This window comes from Pelodiscus sinensis, chromosome 3 (assembly GCF_052426305.1).
Source record: "Pelodiscus sinensis isolate ZL-2025 chromosome 3, ASM5242630v1, whole genome shotgun sequence".
Lineage (NCBI taxonomy): Eukaryota > Metazoa > Chordata > Testudines > Trionychidae > Pelodiscus > Pelodiscus sinensis.
In genome coordinates this window covers 35,516,875-35,538,146 of record NC_143054.1, presented here as the reverse complement: position 1 = coordinate 35,538,146, position 21,272 = coordinate 35,516,875, and the positions used below count along the sequence as shown (strand labels likewise).

Sequence of the window (21,272 nt, the reverse complement as noted above, 5' to 3'; positions counted from 1 at the left end):
GTGGCCCCCATCCCAGGCATGCGGCGTGTGCGCGGTGCCGCCCCCGGGCGCGCAGCAGATGTGTGGTGCCACCCCCGCTCCACCCGGCAGCCCCAAAAGGTTGGGGACCACTGTTTAAAAGCAATGAATAGTCCTGTGGCACCCCAGAGACTACCAAAAATATATAGCACTCATTACAACACCACTATACATAAGCCTGGCTGGATGATTCTTTGAGATACAGATTAATTGTAATAGCTTCATTTAGTCAAAAAAAACCCACAGACGGGCAGTTGTTAAGCTCCCCCAATTTATCACTGCAGAAGTGGAACCCATCCACTTGTTCTTTTCAACATTAGTAACAGCTTACATTACTTAACTTTAAAAACACAAGCCAGGTAGTTCAATGAACGTAGATTCTCTTTACCTGTCTAATTCTCTGAACTCTTGGGCCCATAGCTGTGGATACTGCAGGGACCAAAAGCCAGTTCAGGTTGTAGTTGTATAAAGTTTTCAATGCTATAAAATGTTAGCTGGGATTATCTTGAATTTTTAAATGAATTCACTTTAGCCATGAATGACTAGCAAATTCGCTAATATTACGATATCTGCTCAAAGAAGAAGTCAAATGTCTATGACAAATTATTCTTTGTAAATTGTTTGCTCAGCATTCTGAGTAACAAATGCGACAATGTTTTAATTCTACAAAGCTTACAGTTTTGGGTCTTGTACACATTGGCCTAATTCGGAGACACATTTAAACTTTTAAGAAGTTAAAGTGAAATTCTCAATTATAAACATCAAAAGCAGTATGTATAAGTACAAATATTTCCTCAGATTTCCAGTCTAGCTGTAACATTTGGCTACATGCCACGTCTCAGCATCTCTCCTAAAACTCCATCATTATTTCCAAATGCTTTAGTCATAAGTCTCAGGAATTGACATACTGCATATGAACTGCCAAAAAGTAAGACATACATCCACAGCAGAACAATTAGCATACAGTTCTCTTTGCAAGTGTGTTTAGCTCTAAATTTTCAGGCTGTGCATTATAATTCTCAATTCTGAGTACATGTCAGTCAGTGAGCAGAAACATTAAACTTTATTTTTTCCTACTATTTACGAAAACAACAAAACCCATATTGGATGTAGCTTTGTTTGATACTGTATTCTGGTTTAAGAAGAACAAGTAACAATTACTGCAGGAAAACTGGTACCATAAATAAACACAGTTCTGTCTTTGCTGTTAGATTATATCCTCTCTGGGGGTGTGTCTAGACTACAGGGTTTTGTCGACAAAAGTGAACTTTTGTCGACAAAACTTTACCTGCGTCCACACTGCCTTTGAGTTATGTCGACAAAACTCAGCAGTTTTGTCGACGTATGTAAACCTCATTCTACGAGGAATAACGCCTTTTGTCGACAGAGTTCTGTCGATAGAAGGCATTATTGCATCTATACTGTCCTTTGTGTCCACACTGTTATGTTGACAAAGTGGCTTGCTTTGTCGACAGACCTGGATGTAGTCTAGACGCTCTTTGTCGACAGAAGCTTTGTCGACAGTATCTGTCGACAAAACTTCTGTCGACAAAACTCTGTAGTCTAGACATACCCTGTGATAAGACAAATAGGGGTTACCATATTTTCTTTTGATGAAATAATCAATACAAATAATGTCTTATCATCAGTACACACTGAAGAATTCTAAATCTTGCTAAGAAACTATTAGCCAAATTCACCTTTTCAACCCCATGTCTTTCAGCACTTTAGTTGTAACTGAGAGAAGAATTTAACTACATTATTCCCTTACTACATCAAATAGTGCAGAATTACAATAATGGACCAGAACATCTCAAGCAAAATATAGCCATATGTGAATCAAGGACCCATGTGGATCCTTCATTCATGTTGGTGAGCTCTTGCACACTCAAGCAGTCCCAATAACTTCAAAATGAATAACAGCACAATGTGGACTCTGGCTTTTAAAATTAATATTTCTTGAAGCATAATGAATTGAAATGGCTTATATACTACACAACACAGAAAGTAAGAAAAAAAATACTGACTTGTCCCATTTAGGTCAACCATTAAACCACCTTGTACATGATCTTGAATTAGCTGTAATGTCCTTTCAAATATTTCTCCAGCTCTTGCTTGTTCCACAGTGTAAGGATCTCTTGGGTACCGAAACAAAGCTAGCAAATCATTTGGAGAACGAGGACGACTAATAGACAATTGAAAAAAAACAGTATGAATAACAAGTGCTATAAAACTAACACGTTTTTAAAAGTTTCTGCAACTTAAGGTAGAACTAGATGTCATTGACTATACCTTTGTTACTCATCCCAAAATGGAAGGCAAAATAAATAAAAATAAATATCTACATTTAATACAAGATGTTCAAAACATATTTAAACATTCAAGTACATTACATTTGTATTATGAATGAGATACAACATTAAAATGCCTGTTGGCTTTAGAAAAAAAAAAGAGCTTTTAAACATGCTGGTTCCCCAAAATAACTGTTCAAAATAACTGATCAAGGCTTTATTAGCTGAATCTGTTCAGTTTTCATTTAAAAATATGGCTCTTTCTTGGTAAATTTCTAGAACTCCAAAAAATAATCAGATGATAACATTTGTTATTTAAAACCATTACATTGTATCATCTTTCAGCAGTATAGTAATTAAATGGGTTTACTGATTGCAACATTTCCTGCATGATATTCAACATTAATTTTGACTTCCCCATCAAAAAACCACAAAGAACATGATACCTGTCAAACAAATGTGTACGTGTTGAATTTATAGCTCTGTCAACAGTTGCAATTGCTTCAACAATTGATGTTGCTACAAATGGATCTCCATTTCGACTGACATTAGGAACTAGAAAAACATAAAATTGCAAGTTACTACAAAAATTACTGCATGCAAAAAAGTTAGTCAGAAAGCAAGGATTAGACACTACATAATTTCAGTTTCACAAAGAAAACCACATTTCCTAAGTTTTAGTACCTCCACATTTAAAATTACTAATCCTTTGGGAACTTTACTGAAACACATTTACATCGCTGCAAAATTAAGGGTGTTTTTTTAATGTCAGTTATACATAAAGGTTCAGTTAAAATGAAGCTGCCATAAAAATAAAGCAGTGTGTGGAAAACAAGAAAGATTATTTAAGTAGCCGTTAAGTAGTCTTACAATGGTTATATAAACAAAACCAAAGCAAAAAAAGTAAAGTCAGTATTCTAGCTCAGCTTCTGTTTGTGGTACACCATGTAAGCTGCTTAAAAGTGTTTGCAACCAAAAGCTTATCCAGCATTCACTAAAGTTGATGGAAACATTCCCATTGATTTCAATGGATACTGGATTGGGTTCCAAGCATATAGGTTTCAATGGATAATGTGAAACACTAGAGTCAAATGCCCCATATTTATAAACTTCCTTTTTAGATTTAGAAACATACTGCAGTATTACAGAAGTTCAAGAGGCTTTAAAAAATGTTAAGGGATTCCTAAGTAGCTATAGGGACTCTTCATGGTTTTCATCTTGGGGTCTCTCTAGAAATCAAGAGGCACCATTTTGGGGTGCTTTAGATTTTTGTTTTATATTTACAATTATCTAGCCTCAGAAAAGGAGGCCCAATATCAAAAATTCATAGATAATATACAAATCTTTATAATGCTAGAAATGCAAGATCTTGTGGATCCATGAAATTGCCTTTTTACGAAATGTTTGATTAGCAGCTGTTGTTGAAGTGCAGATGGGTAAATAAAATCTATCCCTTAGTATCCTGCCCCTACCCTGTGTCAGGGGCCACCAGATTTGGAAGCAATACTGAAAGGTTGGTAAAGTGACACAGAAGAAGGAGGAGGAGAAAGGAGGCAGATTTTCTGTGGGTACATAATCTCTTTTATAATTACTAAACTCACAGAATTGCTGTGAGGATTAATGTTTTCGAAGAGCTTTGAGATCTTCAGATGAAGGAACTATTAATAAAGTGACAGTGCTGTTAATCTGAGAGCACAGCCAATATGCGAGAGGAGGATGAGAGGATATACAAAACCAGTTTTAACTCTGAACATCCTTTGCTCGTTAGTTTCACATGAAAGTTTTACCTTACTGTAATATTTTTGTCCAATATACTTTTTAAACAGCTAGCAAACACTCCAGAACAAGGTCTCACTACTTTTGTGTAAGTGGAAGTTCAGCAACTGGGTTTACTGCAGCTCCAATAGAGTGGTCTTTCTGAGTAGTGATAAACATGCCTGGAAAAATAATTTTTGGGATCTGTGATGGGGTGTGCAGCTCTCCACAGTAGTCCTGTAAGAGCTGAGTTATACCAGGTGGGTCCAATCAGCTAATTAGGCTGTAAACAACAGATCTTTAAGGTGAAGGCAGCTATTTAGAGAGAAGTTTACTTGTGAAGGACAGGCAGGGATTCTACAAAAGAGGGATAATTGGAAACACATGGGATGGCAGGGAGAAGGTTGCAGTTATTTCCTGGGATAAACTACATGTGTTTGATGGACTGGGATCAGTCTATATAAGATCATAGAAGTGCTGTTAATTATTTTGGTAGCCTCTTGGCCAGCCTATTTTTATTTATATTTTAACAAGTAGTTTGTACTTACACTGGCTTCTTATCAAAAGGTTAAGACTTTTAGGAATTGTTGGTTTGTGGCAGCAAGCTAGTTTCCAGTTAGTCATATAGGTCTACCTTTAAAAATGTCAAAGGATTTATTGTCAAGTCATTCCCAAAAGCCAGTGTGTGCATGGTACTAGCAAGTTCAGACAGCCAAAATATATTTCAAGAGGAAAGTGGTGTGGCCTCCTGCAGCCCAAAACATTCTTTTAGACTTCAGTCATGACTGTACTACAAGCAAGTTAGGCCATGAAGTCACATAAATGCTTGAATAAATCTTACCAGTAACACTTAGCACCATGCTAACTGAGGAGTACCCTATAGTGTTCCGGGCAACACATTCATATCGGCCTTCATCAGCTGTTCCCACATCCCGAATGGTAAGAAATCCCTCTGGACTAACATGAAACTTTCCACTTTCTGTTACCTGAACTCCATCCTGTAGCAAAGCACAATTGTCAGTTACTCTGAAAATATCATCTCTGGAAATTTTATTAACATTTTAAATTGCTTAACATTCTGAATCTGTATTGTTTTCTTCTAGCAGTGTGAACTTGATCTGAGAACAGTAATATCTTTATTTCATACCAATTTTATATGCCATGTCAATCATTTAAATTAACCCCATAAAAATTAACCCCACAGAAATCCATAAAAAACCTCAGCGAAACTATTTTTTTTATAGTTTAGATAACAAAATTTAACAAGAAGGAGCATAGCTCACAGTACTGTACATTGCCACCAAGACAGGATGGTTTGTAGGCAGAATAGTATATTGAATGTATTTATTATGTTATGAACTTTAAAAAGAAACAAAAAATAGCCTCACAGTTGCGTGCCCTTTCCATATAAAATACAGGCCCAACAAATAATAAAAGAAGACTCTGGGAAGAACCATATACTCTAGATAATAGATTGACTTCACTTGAATACAAATTCACATTCATACTCACTTGAATATAACTTCCTGTAACTGAATGCTTTGGCAAATATTAATTATCCTCAGAGGAGGGAGAACGGAAACACTGCCACTCAGATTCCTTTCTCCCCTCTAATACTGGAAAAAGAGGCAAGCCTGGTTCCCTCTCAGTGGGCTCTCAGTTCAGCAGCCTGATGTGAGTACCCCATCCATTCCATAGGGAAAGGAGAGGAATATTGCCAACCATTCAATAGGAAAGTGGAATTCAGTACCCCCTCTGCTGGGCTCTGTACCATAGGTCTGAACACATTTCCCTGTAGTCTGTGCTTTCCCAGTACATTATTGTTGCCTCTCAGTTGAGCAGTGGTTGACCTTAGGGCCTTGCTGCAGGCCAGTTTCCATTACTGGAGAGAAACTGATGTCAGATGCATGATCATTTGTTTATTTCCATTATGTACTGTTCTCATCTGCACTGTGTAGGAGAGTTTCTGTTATTTTTCAACCACAACAGACTCCAGACTCCAGAGATACCTAGGCAGATTTGAAACTTCAGCTGAGTCACTCAGAATAGCCACCAGAAACAGCTGCCTTCAACTCTGTGCTACCAGGTTGCCATAATCCTCCTCCCAAAAGCCAAGGGACCATCTGCTCCAAGCTGAGGAATCACTCTCTGGTCAGGAACCAGAAGAACAGAGAAAGATTCACCCTCAGCAGATTCATCACACTGCCCCTTGCTTGTCTGGTCCTGCTCAGATGATTTATCATACTGTCTACTCTACAGTATGCACTAAATTTCAGAAATCTCAGTGGTCACTGTACTTTAGCACCAAGGTTTTTCAGATTTACAATCCAATGCACTCAGGATATTAAAATCATGGAAGTCTCAAGAGTGCAGTTGAGTGTGAATACAAGAACAATGGCAGAATGCAGCAGAAGTTTTGCTTTTTAGTAACATAAAAGCTACTGGGCTCTCAGCCCCCAGAGAATGTGTATTAAGGCTGGGAGCATGGCCAAAATGAGGTGGAAGAGCAAACACTACATACAATGAATAGTAAGCTAAAGCAGTCAATAATATTTTGAATAATTTATTTTTATTTAAAAATGTATGGAAGTGCTTACTGCAAGAGATCAAAAAATACAATACAAAATAACTTAAAAATCTGAAGCCAACCCACCCAAAAACATATTCATGATTAGGGCCCTACCAGATTCACACTGCATTTTGATCAATTTCATGGGTGTAGGATTTATTTTTTAAATGCAAATTTCACAAAGTTGTCATTGTAGGGGTCCTGACCCAAAAAAGGAGGATTTTTTTTGAGTGCTTGCAGTACTGCTTACCCTTATTTCTGCACTGCTGCAGGTAGCAGGGCATCAGTTTCAGAGCTCAGTGCCTGGCCACCAGATGCCACTCTTTGGAGGCTGCACAGAAGTAAGGGTGGCAATACTATGGCTCCCCTAAAATAACCTTGTCTCCCACTTGCAACTCCCTTTTGGGTCAGAAGAAACACTGGTCTCCCCCATGCAATATGGACATATAAGATAAAAAAGCTTACAAAGTACAGATTTCACGGTGGGAGATCTGATTCTATGGTTCACAACACATTTTTCATGACCATGAATTTAGTAGTCCCTAATCATGATCTGAAACATAGATGGCAAAAGGCTAATCTATTAAGGAAAGTCAACTACCAAAATAAATCAATTCATCACTGATACAAAGAATGGAACTAAAACAAGGTTGGCAGATCCCTATAAAGAACAAAAACAAAAACCACACCAAACAAGACATGAAGGAGGCCAAAGAACTGTTGAGAATAAGGCAATCAAAATGCAGTGAGTTCTAAATGAAAGTGACATTTATTTCATCCATGTGTTATATATCTGCAGTCATTTACAAAAACAATGCTTCTGGAACTGTGGCATGTGCGGAGACTTGTTATGCAACAATTACAGCAGTATTATAATGGTATGAGAACCAAGGAAATTCAAGATTCTTATTGGTGCTTTATTCTTAACTCATCACTGGAGATAACTACAGTACAGGCAGTCCCCGGGTTACGTACAAGATAGGGACTGTAGGTTTGTTCTTAAGTTGAATCTGTATGTAAGTCGGAACTGGCATCAGCCGCTGCTGAAACTGATCAGTTTCAACCGTGGCTGAATCTGGATGCCAGTTCTGACTTACATACAGATTCAACTTAAGAAACCCAGGCTCCCCAAGTCAGCTGCTGCTGAAACTGATCAGCAGCTGAGTCCAGGAAGCCCGGGGCAGAGCAACTCTGCCTCTGGCTTCCTGTAGTCAGCCGCTGGTCAGTTTCAGCAGCGGCTGACTTGGAGCTACTGGAGCAACCCAGCAGCACCCCAGCAACGGCTGGGGTCAGTTTCAGCAACGGCTCCTCGGCGCTACTGGAGCAACACAGCTGCTCTGCCCCAGGTGTCCTGATTCAGCCGCTGCTGAAACTGACCAGCAGCGGCTGAATCAGGACGCCTGGAGCAGAGCAGCTGGGGTGCTGCCGGGTTGGTCCGGAGCGGCGCTGCGGGACCAACCCGGCAGCCCCCAGCTGCTCTTCCCCAGGGGTAGGCAAGAAAAGCCTGGTCTGCTGGGGGGGGGGCACTAGTTGCAGGGAGACCGAGAGAAACTTTTCTCGCCCCGGAGGACACGCCGCCCGTGAGCTCCGGGGCGAGAAAAGCCCCATTCGTAAGTGCGGATCCGACATAAGTCGGATCAGCGTAAGTCGGGGACTGCCTGTCCTGCAAGCTATACATGAACACCCAGGCTGTGTCTACATTGGCATCCCTTTCCGGAAAAGAGATGCTAATGAGACACATCACAATTGCAAATCTGCCAGGGATTTAAATATCCCCCGCGGCATTTGCATTTACATGGCTGCCGCTTTTTTCCGGCATCTCTTATTCCTACTTGAAAATAAGCCCTACTTGAAAGTAGGAATAAGAGATCCTCTGGAAAAGGACTTATTTTCCGGAGAATCACGTCTAGACTGGCGCTTTTCTCCGGCTTACCCCCAGCCGGAAAAAAGCGGCAGCCATGTAAATGCAAATGCCGCGGGGGATATTTAAATCCCCCGCGGATTTGCAATTGCGATGTGTCTCATTAGCATCCCTTTTCTGGAAAGGGATGCCAATGTAGGCACAGCCTCTCTGTTGTCAAATTATTGCAATGGTTAGGATTATAGTGGAAATTAAAGACAGAGCAGGAGTCCTGCCTGACTTTTCTTTTACTTTTTCATGTGTTTAGCTGGATATCATCTGAGAGAGATTTTTTCATTATGATACTTGCATTTATGGATTTTTTAAAAAAATATTTGTCAAAGACACACAGGTAGAAAGGTATAATTTCAGCATGAGCCATAACCAAAGTTTCCTCTATTTTTTTCCATCCATGGGCAGAGTAAATTTTGTTACATTCACCAAGGCATGTGCAGATATTCACCACCAATACAAACACATACTGCTGGCAGTGATCAGCGGTGGGCGCTCTGCTAATCAGCTGGGCAGTACCTGAGTCGCTCCTGTGCAACTGCCCAAGGGCTCAGCTTACAGGGAACACTAGCCACAACTACTGTCTTGGTTGAACCTATAGTGCCAGCACAACGTCTGCAAATAGTCCTATTCTTGATTTATATTCTAATCTCTCTGAAAGTGTGATTATTAATGAACTTGTTCAGAGCTGCACAAAACTGAAATAGAAAAGCATTTGCAATATCTTTGAACATCCTTTTACAAACTGGGAATGTGAATTTTAGGCACAGTTCCTATATTAAAAAGGTTCCATACTCCTGTGCAAACTCAGACCTGATCTACCTTAGTGCGGTGTATTTACATCACTTTGTGCAATGTATTTACATCACCCTAACCACCATTGTAGATGCAGCCAGACTGGTGGAATTTTTTGTAGCTTTCACCCGTTGGAGAGACTGATTATCTATACCCCCATTTGTGAATGTAAAAGGATCTACGCTACAGTACTTCAGTGGCACAGTCATTGTACAATAACTATATCACTGTAGCGTAGACGAATTCTCAGGTTAGGTACCTATACTCCGAACATGGTTTGTAGCACAGATGCCTGAGCTACTGCTATCATTTGAGGTTAGACACAGAATAAGCAACAGTCAACTCCAGCACACTTAATAAAGCCTGAAAAAGTCTCTGCACTCTAAAAGTTATTTTTTATTATTTATTACCTTATTCCATGTTATTTCTGGTTCAGGCTCTCCTTGAGAACTGCATGGAATTTGAACATTTGTGCCAACTTCTACTGTCATATCACTTGGAACGTTAGCAAACACTGGGGTAACTAAAGTGACGTTACACGGACATAATGAAAAATGTGTAAGTATTTTAAATGTATGCAATAAAGAAAATTACAGAGGCACAGTTAAATCACATACAACAATTTAGCTGAATGAAGGCAGTAAGAGTTGCATATACAACAGTTGAATCTTTATTATGGCACTAAAAACAGGAAAACTTTTTGAAATAAACTACTCGACCTATTATTTGCACAGAAGTTGTTCAGAATAAGAACTGTATTATTATTTCCCCAACATTTCCCATTGTAAGAACTACTTTTAAGTCGCTTGTTACTTTGCCAAACTTTAACTATTGTGCTGAAATGTTCCCTTTTCCTCAGGCTGAATTTTTTTAGACAATTTCAGGCAGAACAGTGAAACGTGAAAGCATGAAGCTAGGGAAAAATATGTTGTTTTGCCTATGTTAAAAAAATAAGGTTTATTGTCACTGGAGACCTTTGAACAGCTCTGGTGCCTCCACATGGAGCAGGGACTTAAATTTTGACAGGGAAGTGTATCATCTTTATGAGAGGGTTATGTTTTTTGCTGGCCACACTGACCAAGCTTTTTAAAGTGATAAAACCTATTAAAAATGCAGTTCACAAATGATCTGTTAAGACAACTTAGATTTTAGCAGCTACATTCCCCCAAAGTTTCAATGCATATTGGGCATGTTCCAGTCAAGATATGAGCAAGACTTACCCTGTAATTGCAGCTATGGGTTGCTTCAGGCATGCTGCCTCTAGGCATCAGAACTACGAATTGGGAGACTTTCCCTTGTGCTTTCAGTGAGCCCCCTGCTGGGTCTAGGCAGCATGGAGGAAGAACCTGACTGATCTGAATACAGAAGGGACAAGAGCTGGACCTGTGTGGGCAACTTGGGGACAGAGTAGGATTAAGAGCCAAGTGGTAAGAGACTGACTGGAGAGAGACTGATTGGCAGAGGGATAAGAGAGAAATTAGACTGATGAAACTTGGTTAAGCTAAGCAAAGAGACTTGATGGGGAAGTCAGGGAGGTGGGGAAAACTGGGACTAGCTGGACAAGATGACTAGAAGCCAAGCCAAAACGGAAGGGGTTGGAACCTAGTAGATGGATGGAAGACAGACACCAGATGAGGAGCTGCAGTGGGGACTGAGAAAAGGATGGGAGGAGAAAGGACTAGTGGGATGGGGGAGAAAAGGGCAGACCAGAAAAATCCAATGAGGAGTCCAATGAGGAGCAATGCTCAGAAGCAATGGGACAGGGGGTATGTCTCACTACCCTCCTAGTTTGAACTAGGAGGGTAATGTAGGCATACCGCACTTGCAAATGAATCCCGGGATTTGAATTTCCCAGGCTTCATTTGCATAAGCGGGGAGCCGCCATTTTTAAAACCCCGCTGGTTTGAACCCCGTGCAGCGCGGCTACACGGGGCTCAAACTAGGTAGTTCGGACTAGGCTTCCTATTCCGAACCACCGGTACACCCGGGCTTCATTTGCAAGTGCGGTATGCCTATATTACCCCGCTAGTTCGAACTAGCGGGGTAGTGTAGACATACCCAGGCTGTGTAGAGTGTGAAACAAGGAGCTGATGGCAGTGAGGGGGAGACACCGAGATTAGATGAGGAGCAGAGGAAGGGAAGTTGAGACAGAAAGCTGATAGAGAACATGGATGGGGAAAAGAGAGACATCAGATGAGGAGTCAAGGGTGGGAGGGATTGTGACTGGCTGGAATGCACAGTTGAGCCACTGGAGGAGAGACTTGGCATATTAAAGGTTAACTGGGTAACCAGTTAACTGGTGAACATATGCCTTACCAGCATACTTTCCAGCTAACCAGTCTCCTCCCCCATGGTGGCCCACTTGACAGGACCAGAGTGGACGATGCTCCTAGAGCAGTCCCTGTTATCTGCAGCTGGGCTGAGCGGAATCTGGAGTACACCCGCTGCCCACAGCTACTGGTTAACCAGTTAAACAAATTGTTTAACTGGTTAACTATTCTGAGCAGTTTTTACATTCCGAGGGGAGACTGGGGCTGAGAACAGGGAGATAGTCCAAAGAGGTGAGACTAGGACTTGCTAGGATGAGAAGCCTGGAGAGTGGAGATTGGGACTGGTTAAGTGAGAAGATTGGAATGAGAAATCAGAAGAGACACAGGACTGGGACAGGTTGGAGGGGACAGGGCACAAAGGGTCACGATTGTCCATTCCAACACTAAAACGGAACCACAGATTGCAGAGAGTCACTTTTCCTACCTAACCTATGAAACACACGAGCAAAATGTTTCCTGCCCCACTAATGCTCGTCCATATACAGGAGGACAGCCTACATCTACTTTCTGTTACTCCTTCAGCTCAAGTGTTGGGGATGTGTGTGGGGGGGCCTAAAGATTCCCATTCTGATGACAGCCAGTATCACTGTCAACAATGATGCCCCATAATGGAATTTTTTCAGTAAGCTTTTTTAAAAAAAGAAAGAAACTAGTGTTTTGTGTATAATTCCTATATTAAGAGTTACAAAGTCAAGCACTCAGAAGTTTGGGAACACCAGAATTTGGGTTGCCTGTGAAACCTTAATTCAACTTACTTGTGAGTATGCATTGTGACACATATAATTACATGATCACATACTATCTTTTTCCAAAGAATCACTTTCTCATTTAGGGTGGACCAGATTTGGAGATAAATCCAGGCTTGTGTAATTAAGGGGATTAGTGGTGGGACTCCTGCTTCATTTCTTGCAGATGTTGGAATGTCTATAATGAATGAAACAGGGGAGTGCAGGATGAGAAAGGAAGATCTCGGGATTAAGGCCATTGAATGTTGCCCTGAATAAATGGATTCTATCCCTGCCTCTGCCACAAAGCATTTTATGGTTACTGAGCAAGCCACTTAATCCAAGCAATTTACAGACTGTAATTAACTGTGTGTAAACCATTTTCTGGTTCCCCAATTTAAGACCCTGGAATACAGTTTGCAGAAGTGCTGAAGACTGAAGACACTGGATGCTGTGCTTTTGACATATAAAGAGGTACATAATGCTAAGCACTCTGAAAAAAATCAGATCTCAGGAGTCTTGAACTAGCACCCAAAGATAATGGATACTTTTGACCTACATCTCTGTGGGTGTATCTAGACTACAGGTTTTTTTCGAAAAAAGTGGCCTTGGAATCTGGAATGAGCAGTAAAGTTTTCGACTGACTGTTAGGCTCTGATCCAACAAAGTATATATAAAACTATAAGCTTCAGTCAAGATTGCAGTCCTACTGAGAATAATGTTGAACAGACAGAGACACAAGATTCCTTATCTTTGCTAACCACTGAATTATTGGGACTACGCACATGTCCAAAGTTAAGCCTGTATTTAAGAGATTTACTGAGGGCCAGGCTCTGGCACTGACTCTGTGTCATCCCCAGTACAACATTTTACTTCTGTATCCTCTCAATTTATTCATTAACTATATGATATATAAATAGACTTCTACCTCACAGCATATGGTGAGTTTAATTAACATTTGTAAATTGCACTGAGATCCTGGGATAAAAAGTACTATGATCGTGCAAATCTAGAACAGTCTTCAAGAATAAAATTCACTCCTAGGCAGAAATCTAGCACAATCAGTAAAATTCTTCTTAAGCTCCGTTTTAAAAATGGGAAGGAGCTGTGTGGGCCCTACAGACAGAGGTGAATCTTACCAGGTTGTATGCATCTGTACTTACATATCTATATTAATGGACAATTTTTCTTCCTCTAAATTCCAGAATCTCCAAACAGGATCAGGGTTCCCCTCTACTAAGTGCTGAAGAAGACAGGCTCCCTATCCTGGGAGTGTCTCTTTGCTAACTAAGGATTTGAATTCTATTATGATGAGGTGAAAGAAGCAAAGTTAAAAGGTGCCTTATAAAATAAAATTTACTATCTAAAACCTGATAAATTTCAACTTTCAGACATGGTTTCCAAGAGAAAAAGACTAAGGCAAGCATTCCAATGAACATTTTAACATAAGTCTAAGGCCCATATTTATAAAGGTATTGCCTAACCCCCATTGATACTCCCTCTATAGCCGTTAAAGTTGGGCCCTAAATGTACTTTTTCTAAGCAGATAAAAATATAGTTATTCTGAACATACCTCTGGGTTGTACTGTTAATTGTACAGCTGTTCTTTGGGATCCAACAATGTTGACAGCTTGACATTCATATTGGCCTTGGTCATGTAGAGCAACTCTGGAAATCCTCAGTGTTCCAGATGACAGTACTAAATGTCTTCTATCTACAGAGAGTTGGCTACCTGAAACACAGCAATTGTTATATATTAATTATAGCCATGTGAAATAAAATACTATTTATATTTCAGAGACAACCAGAGGCATTTAGTATTTGATAAAACTTAAATCATGTTTTAAATAGACAGAGGTTTCACAAAACAAATTCTTTAGAAAAAATGTTTTGAAGCAACTACCTACTCTCCAGAACACACAATGTGGCATGGTCAACAATAGGAAATTATGTCAGTTTAACTACAACACTTAAGGGTATAAAAAATCCAAAACCCTAAACAATGCAGTTAGCCAATCCATCCGCTGGTATAGACAGTGCTAGTCAATGAGAGAATTGTTCCATCAACCTAGCAACCGCCTCTTAGGCAGGTGGTGAACCTAAGTTGATAAGAGAATCTCTTCATCAGGACAGGTAGCATTGTTGCAGAAGCACTATAGCGGCACTATAGTGGTTTCTGTGGTACAAAGGAATGAAACAAAATGCACTAAAATAAGGCTGAGCGCCATTCCTGTCTACCCACCCTTACTACTTTTCTACCACACTCTATTTTTCTTCATCAATGGCAAACATACATAACAATTATTTGGAGCCACCTCAAGAAGTTGAGGAGAAGGAAAATCCATAGTGATCAGTGATCAAGGTCTAACTAAAATTCTGCTTTATCTACCACCACTTGCATCCTCCTTTGGGTTGCTTCTCCTGCTATAAACTCACCTTTCCACTAGGATGGTACGTGTAGCGGATCTACTTACTGATCTTATGCATACTATCATTTCTATCATCCCTGAATTTGGCCTAGCATCTTTACATTCCAATTCCTGAAATGTCGTCCACAAGAGTAGTCCTCTGTGCCCAAGACAAGTCATATCAACTTCAGTTTGAACCCCCATTTGGCCATTTATTTTGTCAATATCTTTATGCAGTGGGACAGGTGCCAGTGCTGGTGGATTATATTTCAGGATCAGTGCCAAAGTCTTTCATCTGCTCCACATGCTTGAAAAGAATATATCTTGTACAAACTTTGTAGAGATGGCAGTTAAAGATTATCGCATTATATGTTTAACCCTACTTAGATTTATAACAACAGGTGGGACCTCCCTGGTCCGGCACCCTTAGGACCTGACCAGTCTCGGATGAGGGATTTTGCTGGACCAGGGGAGGTCATACCTGTCCCCTGCTACCGTCTCCTCCCCAGCCCTGGACTTGCTACTGTCCTCCTGGCTGCTCCCTCCCCTGCCAGTCCTGCTGCCCTACCAGTCCCACCCCCTTCCTTACTAAGCCAGACAGCCTAGCTCCCTGCGCATTGGGCTCCTGGTCCCGCTGAATAGCCCTGCTGCAGTGTGCAGGGCTCCTGGCACCCTGAGCAGCCCCATTGTTTTGTACGTAGCAGCCCAGCTGAGGTGCAGCCAGTCTTTCACTGTACTCTCTGGTCCTGGAACACCCGTGGTCCTGCTGGTCCACAGATGTTGCTGGACCAGGAAGTCCTGGTTAACAGGGGTTCAACCTGTACTAAAAGTTTTACATGAGCTGACTACCTTGACATCTTCCATCACAGATAAGAAGCTTTTAAGGCAACTGTATGTACAATACACACACAAGCATTTTCTGATATTTCTTAAGTGATTCTAAAGAGGATGTCATATTTTAAAAGTTTAAAATTAAAATCTCTAATAAACTTCTTACCTCCTTTGGTCCAAGCAATAACAGGCTGTGGATAGCCTTGCGCTTCACAAGGGAAATCGACAGTGTGGCCCTCAATCACTACTCTGTCTTGAGGAGTGACAGTAAACTGGGGTACAGCTAGAGTAAGGAGAAAATAACATGTTAAAGAACAATTAAAGATGCTCCATTGGTTAATATTACTTATTTTCTATGTGACCTGCACAGTTCTGTGGGGAAAGGGATCCTGCTAGCTCTTTTAGATTGTAAGCTCTTTGGGGCATGAATTGTCTGTCACATATATGAACAGAGCCTAGCATAATGGGGCCCTCATCTCAGTTGGTACCTATAAGCATTACAGTAATACGAATAAATAACAAATCATCATCATCATAATAGATCCAAAATATGATGTACCTTAAGACTGGTATAATCAAGTAGAGAATGTTCTCTGGATTCAAAATATCTTGCTTTCTTTGTTTCTTTAAAAAAATCCTCAACTAAATTATGAAGAAAACACAATGTGATCACAACCAGCCTGATCTGCTCTTTTCTGCTAACACACACACAGTGCCTTTATACAAAAGAAAACCAATGAATGAAATATAGGCCAGTTTTTTCAGTAACACTGTGACGTTATCAATGAGACTGGGCATTTGTTCAGTCCTCAAAATACATCCACCCATTTGCTGATTGAATCGTGAACTAGACACGGGGGAGGGCATATGTTTTCTATAATTTGAAAAATATTTATGTATTGGTTGACATGTTTCTTGCTCTAAGGAGTTTACAATCTAAAAGAAAAAGAAGCGGGGAAAAAAACCCAAAACTGATAAGGAAAGAACAAATTTAAACGTTGAAAGATATTAGAAACCTATAGAAACCTATGGAAAAATGTAACTGCCAGTATCACTTCTAGCTTTATAAACTTGCACGTAATAGCCTATGTATAAAAAATGTTTTGCATATAGTATTCCTGCAAATATTTTGTGTACTAATGCTATGTGAAAATTGTGCTGAAAATACAGTTAGTAGGATTACAATAATTAGCACTACAGTTCACAGAAGAGCTGTACAAATGATCGGGGGCTAGAGGGATTGATAGCTTCGATGGAAAATGATTAGGAAAAAATGCATGACAAAACCACACTCAAAACTCCATGTCCAGTAGCAAATACGTACACCTTAAACTTTAGACATGCTAGCTACTGTATAAAATATCTGAGTCCCACACAAAATGGACATTAACAGTACATGTACATTTGATTATATAAATAGACCAACTGACAAAATCTTGAGCAGCAGGCATTTCAAAAAATGAATAGGGATATAAACATTTGGGTAGAATTCTTCCAAAGTTCTGTTTCTAGATTAAAGTGACCGAGATCCTGCTCTCACGAAAGTCAATGGCAAAACCCTATTGGCTATTAGGAGAGGGAGCAAGGTCCACAATTAAAATAATGTACATATGGTTTCATTAATTTCCAACAATTTAGAAAACGAAACAAATATTTGCTTTACATTATTTTGTAGTTTTGAAAAATATAATGTCTTTCCTTGTTTAATACTTGCCTTGCACTATGATGTATGCAGTTGCATGGATATTATCTATACTGTTGGTTGCAAAACAGGTATACTCGCCACTGTCTTCCTGGTTCACATTTTGAATGTAAAGGCCTCCTGAAGGAGTTATTGTGATGCGAGAATCATTTGGTAAGGGGGTTCTGTCGCCTTTTGTCCATGTGATCCGTGGTTGAGGGTGGCCAGTTGCACTGCATTCCAAAGTAACACTTTCGCCAACTAATACTTCTGTATTTTGTGGGTGAATCACAAAACTTGGCCTGGCTGTCAGAAGAGAACCATGCTTAAATGTTGTTTTCATCCATCTACAGACTCAAACATCAACAGGCTAGAACTCTTATAAAATTGAGCTGAAGGATGGTGGAATGCCCATGAAAAGAGTCCTACTCCTGCACGGACTCCCCATTTCCTTCTAAAAATGTCTGGCACTTTGCAGGTCCAATTAAGTCTCCCACCCATTAAATTATGTGGCTGGCAGTGTTGTTTTTGTTCTGAGCATCTGAACTTAGACCTCTAAAGATCAATGCTGTAGAACAACAGCACTATTTAATTCTCTTATTTCCCTCCTATACTACTAAAGATAATCTACATTATTACTCTGATTAAATAATATAAAATAATATTATAATAAATAATAAAATAACTACTATAATGGGTTGATATTTTCTAGGATTGCAATAACTAGATGTTGAAGCAAACGAAGATGAAAAATGCACAAGAAGTATAAACCTGCAGTTAATGTACAAAAGCAAATGTACTTCATTATGAAAATGGTCTTCTGATGAAAAAAAATTCCATATCTGAAATCTATTTACCTGGGGACCCAAAGTATCTAAGAGTCACTTCTTGAGTTTTCACTTCTCCTGCCACATTTTTCGCCATGCACTGGTAAATACCCTGGTCTGTCTCTTGAGTATTCTGAATCATCAAAGTGCCATCATCTAGCAAGTTTAGACGGGAATCTGCTTTCATACTGAGCTCATTACTATAAAGACAGAAATGTGCTGGACTAAAAATTTTACATCAAAAGCACAGAGAAAACATATCAATGGACAAAAGTTTAACGGTATTAATGTTTATAACCAACACGAATAAATTTTAGCATCTTAACTGGAAGTAGAATTTTTAATAGTAGAACTTTTAATCTTAAATTAACAAAAAAGCAGCAGAAATTAAAACCAAACTGAGTGCCAATTTAAAAAATGAAAACTTTCATACTTCAGAATGGAAAAGCTAGACTGATTTTAGAAGTGTACATTTTTATACGGAAAAAACAAGGAAATGAGTTACACACATCCATTTCCATTTTTTATTCCAGATATCAATTGTTCTCATTGCCAAACAACTATAAATGTCTCAAACCAGTGTCAATAAACACACAATTGAACCTCTCTCATTTCTTTTTTAAACTCTTTCATATGTGAATTCTGAATGCATGCTTTTGTTGATTACCATCTCATGTTTCAAAGTAATTCTCAAACGTTTTCTTTGTTAAAGTGATATTAATGCAGGATGGACATTGATTTATTTACAGCATAACTAGGGCCCGCAGACAGATATCACTTAGTTTGTAATGAAACAATGAGTACATCTGAACAAAATGCATCAATGTTTGCTGCACCTGCAAACTCCATGTTTACCTGCTGTGACAGAATTATCTGATCTTCAATACAACAGCCTATTAGTTAAGTTAATCAGGGTTTTGCAGGTCTCTGAAATTTCGTGGTTGCAAATGCAGCTGAAACATCTTATTCATGATATCATATACAGTATACTATATATTTTAGAAGATTCTTTATTATAGAAAGAACCTTATAAAAAGAAAGTAGATCTAATTATAATTGCCAATATATTAAATTTGTATAATACTAATAGGATGTTCTTAAGTACTTCATGTATGTGTGCAGGTAGTGAGCATGGGTGGCTGCTCACTGACCCTGAGGAGGAAGAACCCCTCTCTCAGCCCAGGAGGGCCAAGCAGGAGCCTGCCCCTTTAATTTCACAGAAGCCTCAGGGTGGGGCGGGAAGTATAAAAGCCCCACTCCGGAGCTAAGTAAGGCCCCAGCCGCCGGAGGGAACAGAGGCCTACCCTGAGCTCTCACGCCAGGAGGACCCTGAGGATCTAGCAGAGGCTGACGAGTGGCCCTATCCCCAAACGCAGACTACCCGGACCCTGCGAACTCACCATTGACCGGGAGCCACGTATAGACTGATGGGGAGTTTGGAAGTGACCCAGGAGAAGCAGATGGGCCGGGATGCAGTGAAGTAGGGAGGGCCTGCAGCCCCCCCGGCCACACTGAGTGGCAGTCTTCCCACTTGTGCCAGGAAACTGTTTGTTTGCCTGCTCCGCCCTGACCAGGGCCCAGGCTAAGCTGACTCAGGGAACTGTTTGTCCGGCCCCCCCTGAACCAGGGCCAGGGCTGTATTGACATTGGACTGGCGCTGCATTGCGGCTTGCCAACCCTCTAGCCCCACAGTCTAAAAGGGGCCGCCGGACCATTACTTAAGGGTCTGAGCACAGGTCAGTGGCCAAGGACTAAGCAAGACCGCTTACAGTGCATGAATGGCGTATTTCATACACTATGGCTACGTCTACACTGGCATGATTTTCCGGAAATGCTTTTGACGGAAAAGGTTTTCCGTTAAAAGTATTTCCGGAAAAGCGCGTCTAGATTGGCAGGATGCTTTTCCGGAAAAGCACTTTTTCCGGAAAAGCGTCCGTGGCCAATCTAGACGCCCTCTTCCGCAAAAAAGCCCCGATTGTCATTTTCGCGATCGGGGCATTTTTGCGGAAAACACTACTGTGCGGTCTACATTGGCCCTTTTCCGGAACAGTTTTCCAGAAAAAGACTTTTGCCAGAACGGGAGCAGCATAGTTTTTCCGGGAAAGCACTGATGATTTTACATTAGCTCGTCAGTGCTTTTCCGAAAATTCAAGCGGCCAGTGTAGACAGCTGGCAAGTTTTTCCGGAAAAGCGGCTGATTTTCTGGAATAACTTGCCAGTGTAGACACAGCCTACCTGTAAAACAGAAACGTACAATTTCTCTCTCCTTTTTTTCCTTAACTTACTTGTTTCGAAGCCAGATAATTTCTGGTTTGGGATTGCCTTCAGCTCTGCAAGTGAAGTACACTGTATTCCCTGAGGTAACATCCACATCCTGAGGTTCTGACGTAATTCTTGGCCTCTCTGGATCAACAATAAAAGATATAAAGGAAAATTTGCTGGGTTTAAAACAATTAAAATGAATAATTAAATATTTATCACCCCCCACACTGTACAGAGATGAACATTTTTCACAAATGTTTCAAGTAAAAAATGCTTTAGTGATTAAACACATTTTTCTCTACATAAAATTATCTTTGTCTTTCTGATCTCTCTGGCCATTTACTAGTGTCAACTTAGAAAGCTAAAAATGGCTTGTTGCAAAGGGATTTGAACAGCAGTCTCTCAGCAGAATGGCCTAATCACTGTGCTATGGGATATTCTGAGAGGGTATGTCTACACTACCCCGCTAGTTCGAACTAGCGGGGTAATGTAGGCATACCGCAGTTGCAAATGAAGCCTGGGATTTGAATTTCCCGGGCTTCATTTGCATAAGCGGGGCGCCGCCATTTTTAAATCCCCGCTCGTTCGAACCCCGTGCCGCGCAGCTACACGCAGCATGAACTAGGTAGTTCGAACTAGCCTTCCTAGTTCGAACTACCGTTACTCCTCGTGGAATGAGGAAGCCTAGTTCGAACTACCTAGTTCATGCCGCGTGTAGCCGCGCGGCATGAACTAGGTAGTTCGAACTAGGCTTCCTCATTCCACGAGGAGTAACGGTAGTTCGAACTAGGAAGGCTAGTTCGAACTACCTAGTTCATGCTGCGTGTAGCTGCGCGGCACGGGGTTCGAACGAGCGGGGATTTAAAAA

At 40.5% G+C, this 21,272-nt stretch overlaps 1 protein-coding gene across 2 annotated transcripts in view; it reads right to left on the bottom strand.

The window, feature by feature from the left end:
* Positions 1-21,272, bottom strand: part of PXDN (peroxidasin) — a 122,804-nt gene that overhangs the window by 42,772 nt on the left and 58,760 nt on the right. For both annotated transcript variants that reach the window (XM_006131038.5, XM_006131039.5), the window contains 9 exons: positions 20,428-20,545; positions 18,173-18,342; positions 17,349-17,621; positions 15,801-15,917; positions 13,969-14,127; positions 9,751-9,863; positions 4,906-5,062; positions 2,756-2,864; positions 2,046-2,203 (listed from right to left, as the gene is read on the bottom strand). In XM_006131038.5, coding sequence (XP_006131100.1) covers positions 2,046-2,203; positions 2,756-2,864; positions 4,906-5,062; positions 9,751-9,863; positions 13,969-14,127; positions 15,801-15,917; positions 17,349-17,621; positions 18,173-18,342; positions 20,428-20,545 — 1,374 coding nt within the window. The remainder of the gene's footprint in view (positions 1-2,045; positions 2,204-2,755; positions 2,865-4,905; positions 5,063-9,750; positions 9,864-13,968; positions 14,128-15,800; positions 15,918-17,348; positions 17,622-18,172; positions 18,343-20,427; positions 20,546-21,272) is intronic.